The 12,062-nt window shown below is 37.2% G+C and overlaps 1 protein-coding gene and 1 non-coding gene across 7 annotated transcripts in view; both read left to right on the plus strand.

The window, feature by feature from the left end:
- The window catches only part of POLA1 (DNA polymerase alpha 1, catalytic subunit), a 293,197-nt gene that overhangs the window by 38,238 nt on the left and 242,897 nt on the right, over positions 1–12,062 (plus strand). For all 6 annotated transcript variants that reach the window (XR_012504511.1, XM_074358788.1, XM_010961709.3 and 3 more), the window contains 6 exons: positions 676–792; positions 1,992–2,167; positions 4,087–4,216; positions 4,705–4,824; positions 5,905–6,004; positions 7,784–7,908. Coding sequence is in view for 5 of the 6 variants with exons in the window: in XM_074358788.1 (XP_074214889.1) it covers positions 676–792; positions 1,992–2,167; positions 4,087–4,216; positions 4,705–4,824; positions 5,905–6,004; positions 7,784–7,908 (768 nt within the window). In the remaining variant the exon portion in view is untranslated. The remainder of the gene's footprint in view (positions 1–675; positions 793–1,991; positions 2,168–4,086; positions 4,217–4,704; positions 4,825–5,904; positions 6,005–7,783; positions 7,909–12,062) is intronic.
- Positions 7,158–7,287, plus strand: LOC123618728 (small Cajal body-specific RNA 24). The gene has a single exon (XR_006727194.1).

Consider the following 12,062-nt stretch of genomic DNA (forward strand, 5'->3'; position numbering starts at 1 on the left):
GTTTTTTTAAATAGATATAAGCAGTGAACCATATCATTCACATGATGGGAATTAGCAGTACAGAAATGGAGAATTTGGTTGCATTTTTTAATTTTTTTTTTACTTGGGAAATTTTTGTTTCCATGTTTTTAACAAGTTTCTTATTGAACTATCAAGTTGGTATTATGTTTGTTTTGTTGCACGTTGATTGAGTCTAAATCAGTAGTGTTTGAACTCAATTCTTTAAGAAACTAGATGCAGTTCCCGAGTTTTCTAAGGAGTCTAAACTGTCGCAAAACAGCTGGGTTCTCGGTTTTTTAGGAAGTAAAATGGAATTGTTCACATACAGCTTTTACTGATCACCTAAAAAGTATGGGACATTAAAATTTGCATTTGCCTTCGAGACTGTGAGGCATGAGCTGCAAATTAAAAGACACCATATGAACCTTGCATCAATTAGGATAAAATAAAGTTTATTCCAGCAATCTGCTTAGCAGCCTTGTTAATGTCAAGGCTAATGAACGCCGCTGATGAATACATTCCTGAAGAAGAAAGGACCCCAATCGGAGGTAAGCTCATGATGCCTTCAATTAGAGACCAGAAAAAGAAAGGGCAAAGAAATTCTACGCATATGGAGATAAATCCTCTAATTTGTGTTTGTTATAATGTTATTGGCTGCCTTCTTTTTCTGACTAGGGTCATAATATTTATGGATTTGAACTGGAAGTGCTACTGCAGAGAATTAACGTGTGCAAAGTTCCTTATTGGTCCAAGATAGGTCGGCTGAAGCGATCCAACATGCCAAAGCTTGGGGTAATAATACTTTTGAAAATTTTACTTCTCTGTTTGGTTTCTTTATATGGAGTAACTACCAGGGAGCACATTGCGCTTCTCTGACTAGGAACCGGTTACCTTATGGCAGGACATTTTAACTTTGGCACCAAACATCTTTTCCTTTGACTCCAACATTTTATTGGTAAAGGTGCTGGTAGTTTTAAAAGTCAACTCTTAGAATCTAGAGACAGCACATGTGTTAGCTCCACTCGGAGTCCCTCAGAGCAGAGCTGCAGGGTTCAGCAATCCTGTTCTCATTCAGGAAGGAGGTGGGAAGGAGGAACGGGAGGGGGCAGACACTGAGTGTGTAAGAAGGCAACAGGCTGCGTGCCTGCTGTGTTTATTCTGTCTCACAGCAACTCCGGGTTTATTGCACGTTCTCACGGGGGTGGCTGAACTCGTGCTAGATCTCCGAGCTAGTAAAGGGACGAACTAAAATTTTGAACCCAGGCCCCATCTGACTCTCTGAAAACTTGTGTACTTTTCGTCCTACCTGCTTGCTTCACTTAAGGGAGGTTTTGGTGGTTTTTGTATGAAGCACCTTCATTTCCTAGACCTGAGACTGCTCAGTGCTTGGAGTCTTACTTTACTTAAAGCTTATAAGCAAAATGGCATGCTGCCTTGGAATCTGTACCTTTTAGAATGCTCTCCAGAGGGTTCTGTTGCCGCTGATTGGAGTTGGGGCCGATGCTCTTGCTTCTTTTCCTATTCATGTCTTTAAGGTGATAGAGTCATTGTTAACACTTCAAACACTTGCTTTGCTGACTCCTTACCCGCTTCAAGGTTCCTCATATGGCATCTTCTCAGGGAGGTCTACCTGGACCACCTTATTTAAGATGCAGTCCCCCCAAGTTCCTTGTTCCCCTCACCTTATTCTAGTTTCTCTTTTCCATGTACTTACTACCTCCTAAAACTGTATAATTTCTTTTTTTATTGTGTATTTCAAATGAGATCAGAAATCCTTTCTATTTTGCTCACCACTGTATTCTGAGTGCCTACAACAGTGTCAGATACATAGTGAATGTTCAAAAAGGTTTGACTGACAGCTGAATGAACGCATGAATGGAAGAGTGAGAGTTTCATCCTTCTAATTTTGGGGCCAGTCTCATAGCAGGTTAGAAGGAAATGTTCTCAGTCTCTGCTCTTCAATGGATTTGCTTTTGGTCCTCCTCTTACAGGGCAGGAGTGGATTTGGTGAAAGAAATGCTACCTGTGGCCGAATGATCTGTGATGTGGAAATTTCAGCAAAGGAATTGATTCGTTGTAAAAGCTACCATTTGTCTGAACTTGTTCAACAGATTCTGAAAACAGAAAGGGTTGTAATCCCGGTGGAAAATATACGAAATATGTACAGGTATGATCCTGAATGCTTCAGAATTTGTCTGTCTTGAAATTAGCAACAGCAAGATGCCAGAATCATCCTGAGGCTGGAGCGACAGGTGCCTGTGGTGCTGTGGAGGGGAATTGTCTGTCTTCATGTCTGCGTCACCATCTCCATTACTGTAGTCATTTGAATTATTTTGCCTTTTGAATTATTCTAATTTTATCGGAATATCTCCCTCACTTAACACCATCTTGATGTTTCCTGATAGCAGTTTGGAAATTGATGTCATATTTAGGTTTCCATCCTTAATATCATTAATTTAGAAATTAATGCAAATATTTTAGAAATATAAAAACTGAGAAATCATTTAGTTACTTGCAGATGTTGCAGATTGTTTCTTTAGTCCAGCTTTATTGAGGTCAAATTTGACAAATAAAAATTGTATTTTGTGTAAGGTATACAACCTGAAGTTTGGTACATAATCAAGCTAATTAACGTACCCATCACTTCACACAGTCGCTACTTTTTTTTCTTTTGTGGTGAGAACACTTAAGATTTATCCCTCTTTGGGAATTTCAAGTATACAATACAGTATTGTTGTTAACTGTAGTCACATTGCTGTACATTGGATTTCTGGAACTTACTCATTTTGCATAACTGAAACTTTGAGCTTGGTATTTCTTAAATAAGGTTTCTCCTACCCTCTGGCCACTTCTCATTCTTTGCCTGTTCCTCCTGAGTCCTCAGACTGCTTCTCTTTTGGACTGCGCTCCCTCCCTGGGTGATACCGTCAAGTCTCAGGAATTGCAATCCTCTGTGGGTGCTGATGCCTCCCGCCAGCGTAGCTTCATCTCCCCTGAATTCCAGGGTCATGTCTCCACCTGCCTGTTCTACTGGATGTCGCGAAGTCCTGTCTGCTCTGTCTTCAAAATATGTCTGTATGCGACCACTTCTTTTCCCCTCCATTGGACCCACCCTGGTCCAAGCCACCATCCTCTTTCTCCTGGGTCACTGGGTCTTACATTAGCCTCTTTACCTGTCTCCTTGGTTTTGCCCTTGACCCCTTGCTATCTGTTCTCAACCCAGGAACCAGACTTAACTGTGCTAAAGTTAAGTTAGATACAGCACTCTGCTTAGTCTCCCAGTGATTTTCTGTTTCATTCAGAGTGAAAACCGAAGTGCTTATTTTGATTTACAAGGTCCTAAACAGTGGGTCTCTCTACCATTAACTCTGTCCTTACCTTCTACTGTACTCCCCATCATTCTCTCTGTTCCAGCCACTGGTCTCCTTCTTGCTACTGGAACTGCCAGATTTCTGCTCAGCTCAGGGCCTTCGAATGTGCTGTTCTGTCTGCCTGGAGCGCTCTTCCCTCAGATCCTGTCCGCACATACCGCCCCTCACTTCTTCCAGGTCTTCATTCTCACTGAACTCTTCCCCGGTTCCCCAACTAAAATATCAGTCTCTGCTCCTGACACTGAATAGTCCCGTTGCTTCTTAATTTTCCTTCTTAACACTTAGAATTATATAACATATCATATGTTAAATTATTTATTTTCTTTCTGTCTCCCATGAGGACAGGAATTTTGGTCTGTTTTGGTCACAACCAGCATCTAGAATAATGCCTGGCACATAGTAGGTATGTAATACATCCTTAATGGATGGAAGGAATGAAAGGATTTAGGTAGTTTTCAGGTTGTAGTTAACACATACCTTCACTTTCTCTTTGTGGAATTTTTTTGTGTTTTAGAGAAGGGCGGTGGGAATCAGTGGTATGAATGAATTCCTAATTTCATACTGACCTTATTTTAAATTGTTTCCAAAGCTGAGGTGCCATTGCTCTGAAGTTACTTACACCAAAGTTTTTTTTGTAATATTTTATGAAGTTCTGATTATAGTCATTGTTTCTTTTAATTACTTGATTCTGTTTTATTCTTACTTTTCTGTACAGTGAATCATCTCATCTGTTGTACCTGTTGGAACACACCTGGAAAGATGCCAGGTTCATTTTGCAGATCATGTGTGAGCTAAATGTTCTTCCATTAGCATTGCAGATCACTAACATCGCTGGGAACATTATGGTAAATTTAACTTAGAAAGGGGGAAAAAGCATTTCCTGTTGGATCCAGTATTTTCTTGGGGTAGTTGTTATATGATAATGAGTCTAAATGCATGCTTATAAAATGAGTAACTTGTATTCTGAAAGCTGGGCTGCTTTTGTAAAATGAAGAACTGCTTGGGAGAAGGGGAGGAAAGCCAGGTGCAGTCTGTTGAAATTTGGGTGAACATAAGGATCATCTCTAACATCTGGATGTGTGATTTGTGGAGTGGTCCATTTGGGAGTAAAGAAATAGTCCAAGTTGTCAGTATTTTCAGCTCTCTTTGTCTCCTTTTAACTATAATGCTTAAAGAAAATGCTAGAAATAATTCAGTACTTTTTTTTTTAAAACAGCCTTTGTTATGAGAAGTGATTTTGAAGGCGGTGCTATGATTAAATTTACCAACTCAAAGTTGCTTTTGTTTATTGTGATTTTGAGCTCAGGTTTTAAAAAGATATTGTATTTAATAGTCTAGGACGCTGATGGGTGGACGATCCGAGCGTAATGAGTTCTTGTTGCTTCATGCATTTTATGAAAACAACTATATTGTGCCTGACAAGCAGATTTTCAGAAAGCCTCAGCAAAAACTGGTGGGTCCAAAATTGTATAGTGCTTTGCTTTTTCTTATCCCTGCCTTTTATTACCTAGATAGCTTTATTTATTTATTGTTTTGCTGTGATAACATCTGCTCCCAAAATCATTAATTCCCTGTATACTGTAGAAACTGTATCACGTTAGTTCCATTGTGTTTTTGTGGCCATTTTCTTCTCTACCTTCCTCTGGACAGATAAAAATTAATTGTGAAGTATGAAATTCTTTGAGGAAGACATTAGGCCTCTCTGATGGGTGACCACACAGGGAAACTGTTTTGCCACCTTAGCCCCACCCAAAGTTAGATGACAGATAAAACCTTTTATTTCCTTGAATCCATGAGCCTTTATCTCTGTGTTGTGTTGTTGGATTTGTATATTCTAGTAGGATTAAGATCACCACAGTGAGGTTTCTGAAGTGGCCTCCATCACACTGGAAGTAATACTTAGCTACTGTTTTATCTGTGCTAATAGTAGTTGATTCAGAATGAGAGTTTATGTTAAAATGTCTCGTGCTCTTACATTTGCTTGTTTTATGCACATTATCAAAATTTGTAAAGGAAATATTAACTTAGAGGATTTTGACTTCTGAGGTATTGAATTTGCCATTAACAAACTACTTGGGAATGAATTTTCAGTATGTGGACATATTTTAAGGTGTGCATATTAATAATGAGAATAATAATAATATCTATAAAATGTTTTATATTTTTACATCATGCATGTTAGAGTAATGAATTTAAGAGGATTCTTAACAACCTCAAATTTTACATAATATGAATTTGTAGTGTCCATTTAAAAATATGAAGTTTTATGAATTTAGAGACATTTTAAAGTAGAATTTACATATTTATCAGCTCAGAGATGCAGTAATTTGTTTCGGTAACTACCATGCTTGGCATTCATTTCGATTTCGTGAACATACTACAATCACTGTCTTTCCTCACAGGTAGGACCACTAACTAAAAGTAAAGAATGTTTGTTAGAACTGTACTTCAGTTGGAAAGGGGAAAATCATAACATTTCTAAATTGATTCATTAGTTGCTGGCTGGTAAAGTTATCTTTCCAATTGATATTAGGGAGATGAAGATGAAGACATTGATGGAGATACCAGTAAACACAAAAAAGGACGTAAGAAAGCAGCTTATTCTGGAGGCTTGGTATTGGACCCCAAAGTTGGTAAGGCTGGATGGCGAATTGGTTTGCCCCTCGTGTTAAGGCATTTCTTAATGCAGAGCTAGGCTTGAAGTAGAAGAATTGAATTGTATTTTGTAGGTTAGTGAATAGGTTTCATAATGACCTTATTTTTCTTATGTTCATGTGAAAATCTTTCTGCCAGTCACCGAACATGGAATTAATGTGATTTTTTTTCTTTGCTGTGTTCCAAGAAAGTTTATTTATGGATATTGAAATTTAAATTTTGTGTAATTTTCACATATCATGAAAGTCTGTTTTAAATTTTTTTTGACTATTTAAAGATGTAGAAACTATTCTTAGCTCATGAGTGGTACAAAAATGGGGTAGGCTGGATTTGGTCTGTGCAGAGTTTGCCAACCTGTGGTCCAGTATATGGCTATTTGTCCTGGGGTAAGAGCACCTCTTTATTCTCCCATCCACTCTTGGGCTCTGCCCAGTGTACCAGGGCCAGTTCAGTTGGACAGCAAGGTAAGAAAGTCCAGGCAGTAACTACCAAATTGAACTTTAACAGAAGAATAACTTTTCCCTGTGGTCATGAATGGCAAAGAAGATGTTTCATGGTACACAGAGCTAGAAAGGATCTTTTTGTAACTTTTTTTTGGGTGGGGGAGGAGTTATTTAGGTTTATTTATATTTAGTGGAGGTAATGGGGATTGAACCCAAGACCTCATGCATGCTAAGCACATGCTCTACCACTAAGCTATACCCTCCCCTGAACGGATCTTAAAAAGAAATTTTTTTTTTTTTACCATCTTAACCATTTCTGAGTGTAGTCGAGGAATGTTAAGTATATTCACATTGTTGTACAGGAATTGATGTGAATTTTATCAAGTAACTTGAACTCTGAGTAGAAGACATTTTTGATAAAAGTGATTTTATTATTAGTTGTAATGAGACAGATCAGTTGTCCTTTGGTGTTAGGTAGATCTGGCCTTGAATTCTGGCTGTGTGATCTTGGGCTGCTGTGTGACCTTGAGCTGCCTCTCTGTAAGCCTCAGTTTCCTGTTCTTTAAAATGGTGATAAGAAAAATACCTACCACACAGGGATCTAAGGAATAAAGATGATTGTTTACTATAGTACCAGACACAGTAAGCTATCAATATATGCTTGCTGTTGTTACTATTATCTTAATTGTGGACATTTATTTGCATTCAGTTTCTTCTCAAGATGAAGATAACTCTTTGTAAATGTCCTAGAGAAATATAGTAGCTTTCTGTTCACCCTTCGCAGGTAAAAGAGGTGGATCGTTCCACTACTGACATTTATATATACATCTCTTGTCTCATCTGAGCTGTTTGTGTACAGATAAATGGGCTGCCCATTTTATCCTTTGAAGGTGTGATTATAAAACAATATAGAACCACTTGCTGGTTCAGATCACTAAACATTTGAGGAGTGGGGGTGGGGAGGGTAGATGGGAGAGAATGCTTTCCTAAAGGAGAATTTATTTAACAACATTTTTTTGAAACGGATGTGACACCTGTCTAAAGTAGTTAATATGGGAAGGTGTTTGCCTATAATAATGGTGTACGTTGGGGACTACTGGGGTTCAAGGTAAGACAGGATCGCTTTTCTTTTCTTCTGTGACATTTTTACTCTATCCCAAGTTATTTTTATGGAGTTGTCATCCACTGCTTTTTTCTTTTTGTCTACCTCAGAGTTCTGGGTAGTAGATCATTTCATATTATAGTGCTTGTAATGTGCTGTTTTGCCAAATCTACTTTAAAGTCTTTTTGTAACGTGGGGCTGTTTTCTTGCAGGTTTTTATGATAAGTTCATTTTGCTTCTGGACTTCAACAGTTTATATCCTTCCATCATTCAGGAATTCAACATTTGTTTTACAACAGTGCAAAGAATTGCTTCAGAGGCACAGAAAGTTACAGAGGTTTGTATTTAACTAGGGGCTCTTGAAATTGACATTAAAAGTGGTGCTTGAAGAAGGAATATAATCAAAGGGCTCAGCATTCTAATTTTTCCTCTTAAAAAATAATGTTATGTCCTTTCTTAGTGGTCAAGAATGGGGGAGGGTTGAGTAGAAGGACAATCAGATTGGTTCTGTGTCTTTTTTGTTTAACAGCTTTATTGAGATGTAATTCATTTACCATACAAGTCACACATCTAAAATGTACAATTTAATGGCTGTTAGTGTATTCACACAGTTTGCCAACTTCACCACAATCAATTTTTAGGACATTTTCATTATTCCCCAAAGATACTCCCTCCCTTTTAGCCATACTCTCCCTTATCCCCTTCATCCCTAGTAGATCTAGGCAATCACTAATCTTTCTGCCTGTATAGATTTGTGTATTTTTGTGCATTTCATGTAATTGGAATCGTGACTTTTGTGTCTGGCTTATTTCACCTACACTGTTTTCAAGATTCACCTGTGTTGTAGTATATATTAGTACTTCATTCTTTTTTAAAAATTATTTATATTTATTTTTTGTGTATATTAATTTATTGAAATACAGTCAGTTTACAGTGTGTCAGTTTCTGGTGTACAGCATAATTCTTCATTCATACATGAACATACATATATTTGTTTCCATATTCTTTTTCATCATAGGTTACTACAAGATATTGACTATAGTTCCCTGTGCTATACAGTATGAACTTGTTGTCTGTTATTTTTATTTTTTAATGGAGGTACTGGGGATTGAACCCAGGACTTCGTGCATGCTAAGTATGTGCTCTGCCACTGAACTATACCCACCCCTACCTCCAGTACTTCATTCTTTTTTGTTGCTGAATAATATTCCATTGTATGGATATGTGTCACATTTTGTTTATTTTGGAATCATCTTGTCAATTTGTGCAGAAATGCCTGCTGGGATTTTGATGGGAATTGCATCGAACTTGTCAATCAATTTGGGGAATATTGCCATCTTAACAGTATTAAGTCTTCTAGTCCATGAAATCTGGGTTTTTCCATTTATTTAGATCTTTAATGTCTTTTAAAGATGTTTTCTAGGGGGAGGGTATAGATCAAGTGGTAGAGAGCATGTGCTCAGCATATACAAGGTCCTGCTCTTGGCTTCAATCCCTAGTACCTCCTCTAAAAGTAAATAAATACGTAAACCTAATTACCTGCCCCCCAAATTAATTGAAAATTAAAAAAACCCCAAAAATCAGATGTTTTCTAGTATTTAGTGTACAAGTCTTACACTTCTTTTATTAAATTTATTCCTAAGTATTTCATTCTTTTTAGTGTTACTGTACATGGAATTATTTTCTTAATTTCATTTCTGAATTGTTCATTGCTAGTGTACAGAAAAATAACTGTATTGATCTTGTATCCTGCAACTTTGCTGAACTCATTTTTAGTTCTAATAGTTTTGTGAATTCCTTAGGATTTTCTATATACAGGATCATGTCATCTGTGACTAGTTAGTTTTAATTCTCCCTTTTCTATCTGGATGCCTTATATTTCTTTTTCTTGCTTAACTCCCCTGTCTAGAACCTCCAGTGTTGAATAGAAGTGGCAAGAGCAGGCACCTTTGTCTTTTCCTAACATTAGGGGAAAGCATCTAATCTTTCAGCATTAAATATGATGATAATGGTGGGTTTTCCATAGCTGGCTTTATCAGTATGAGGAAGTTCCCTTCTAGTCCTAGTTTGTTGAGTGTTTTTTTTCTAAATCATGCAAGAGCGTTTGATTTTGCCAGGTACCTTTTCTGCATGTATTGGGATGAGTATGTGATTTTTGTCCTTTAAAACTTTTAATATGGTGTGTTACATTGATCCATGTGTGTAGAACCAACCTGTGTTCCAGAGATAAAGCCCACTTGGTTTTGGTGTATAATCCTTTTTATATGTTACTGGATTCAATTTGCAAGTGTTGTGTTGGAAAGTTTTTTTCTGTATTCATAAGGGCTGTTGATGTGCAGTTGTCTTTTTTTTTTTTTATGTCTCTGTATGGTTTTGGTATTAGAATAATATTGGCCTCATAGAATAAGTTGGAAAGTATTCCCTTTTCTATTTTTTGGGGAGAGTTTGTGAGAAATTCATTTTAATTCTTCTTTAATTTTCACCAGTGAAATTATTTGGTCTTAGGCTTCTTTTTTTGATTTCTAATTCGGTCTCTTGTCATAGGTCTATTCAGATTTTCTATTTCTCTTTGGTTCTGTTTTGGTAGTTTCTGTCTTTCTAGGAATTTGTCCGTTTCATGTAAGTTGCCTAATTTGTTGGCATAAAATTGTTCATAGGATTCCCTTTTAATCACTGTTATTTCTTTAAGGTCAGTAGTGATGTCCCCTCTTTTACTTCTGATTATAGTAATTTGAGTCATCTTTTTTTCTTTGTCAGTATATCTAAAAGTTTGTCAGTTTTGTTGATATTTTCAAAGAAGGAACTTTGGTTGCCTTGCTTTTTTTCTCTCTCTTGATTTTTTTCTCTTATTTACTTCTGTGCTAATCTTTATCACTTCCTTCTTTTTGGTCTCTTTGATTTAATTTGTCCTTTTTTTCTAGTTTCTTAAGGTGGAAGATTAGGTTATTGATTTGAGATCTCTTTTAATATGGATTTTTACAACTAGAAATTTCCCTAGTAACAGTGCTTTGGCTTCATCCCATGAAGTTTGATATGTCAGACTTGCCTTTTTATAGTCCGTCCCCTCCCCCATCAGTCAGTCATTGATCTGACTTCTATCACTATAGCTGAATTTTGCCTGTTCTAGAGCTTCATATAAATGGAGTGATGTAGTATATATTCTTTGTATCTGGCTTTTTTGTTCAGTGTAATGTTTTTGAGATTTGTTCATGTAGTTGCATTATCAGTAGTTCTTTCCTTTTTACTGTTGAGAAGTATTCCATACTTTATTCTCCTGAGATGAGCATTGGGCTTGTTTTTAGTTTTTCACTATTATAATTAAAGCTGCTGTGAACATTCTGGTGCAGATCTTTTTGCGGATGTGTGCCTTCATTTTTTGGGGGGTAAATACCTAGGGAGTGAATTTGCTGAGTCTTATGGGCAGTGACTTGATAAGAAGCTGTCATATTGGTTTCCTAAGCAGTTGTACCATTTTATGCTCTCACTAGCCATGTATCTGAATTGTTCCCCATCTCCTTCAGCACTTGCTATTTTTAGACTTTTAAATTTTGGCTATGAAAGCATTTCTTAACCTACTCACTAAACAGCCTTTTAAAAGAATCTTTTTGAATTATCTCACATGGATTTTAATCTAACCAGTGACCATTCAGTCAGCAGTTTCATGTAGGGCTTAATAACTTAATGCGTGGTTCTTCATATGTAAAGCTTAGACAATTGACTGTCAGTGGGGATTTGATTAGATTTGGTTCTCCAGCAGTAAAAAATGTAAATTAACATATTATCTCTGTATATTGTTTTTCTCTGCTTCTTTGTACATGTGGCAGAGTATGTCTCTTTGCCCTCTAGCTCCTGAATTTATGTCTTTTAGTTCTAACCACATGCTTGGGGGCTGTTTTTCCATCCCAATTTTCCCAGAAGAGTGAATCTTAAGAGGCTTGCCTAGGCTCTTGGTGAGCACAGGTGTCCATCAACTGTGACCACAGGTGTAGGTTCACACAATACAAATGTGGCTGCTAGGAATGGGCCTTTCTGTGGGACTAGAGGATAAATTTACAGGGAAGATAATGGGTTGACATCCCCAAAAAGTAGTAACCACATTTGATTAATAATATTCTTTGGGCTCTATCTTGCTACTGTGTCAGTGTTATGATAATTAACATTATCTGACTCCCTCTACCCCTCTGCCCCCCCCCCCCGCCACCATTTTGTTTATTTGAGCTTTCCACATTGGATTCTGGATATATAATAGAATCATTTCAGAGTTAGAAGGGACCTTAGACGTCATCTAAGCAAATACTACACATGAAGCAGTTTGTAGGTTCTGTGTCATTTTCCTGTGCAGCACCTCATTTGGTCTTCAGAACAGCTAGTGCCACACAGCTAATGCTGGTAGGGCCAGGCATGGATTGTAAATTGACCGATCCTTTCAGTTTACTTTTTATCTGACCTCCGTAGTTGCTGTAAATAAATTGGAACGTGTACCAAGATCTC

This window comes from Camelus bactrianus, chromosome X (genome assembly GCF_048773025.1).
Source record: "Camelus bactrianus isolate YW-2024 breed Bactrian camel chromosome X, ASM4877302v1, whole genome shotgun sequence".
Lineage (NCBI taxonomy): Eukaryota > Metazoa > Chordata > Mammalia > Artiodactyla > Camelidae > Camelus > Camelus bactrianus.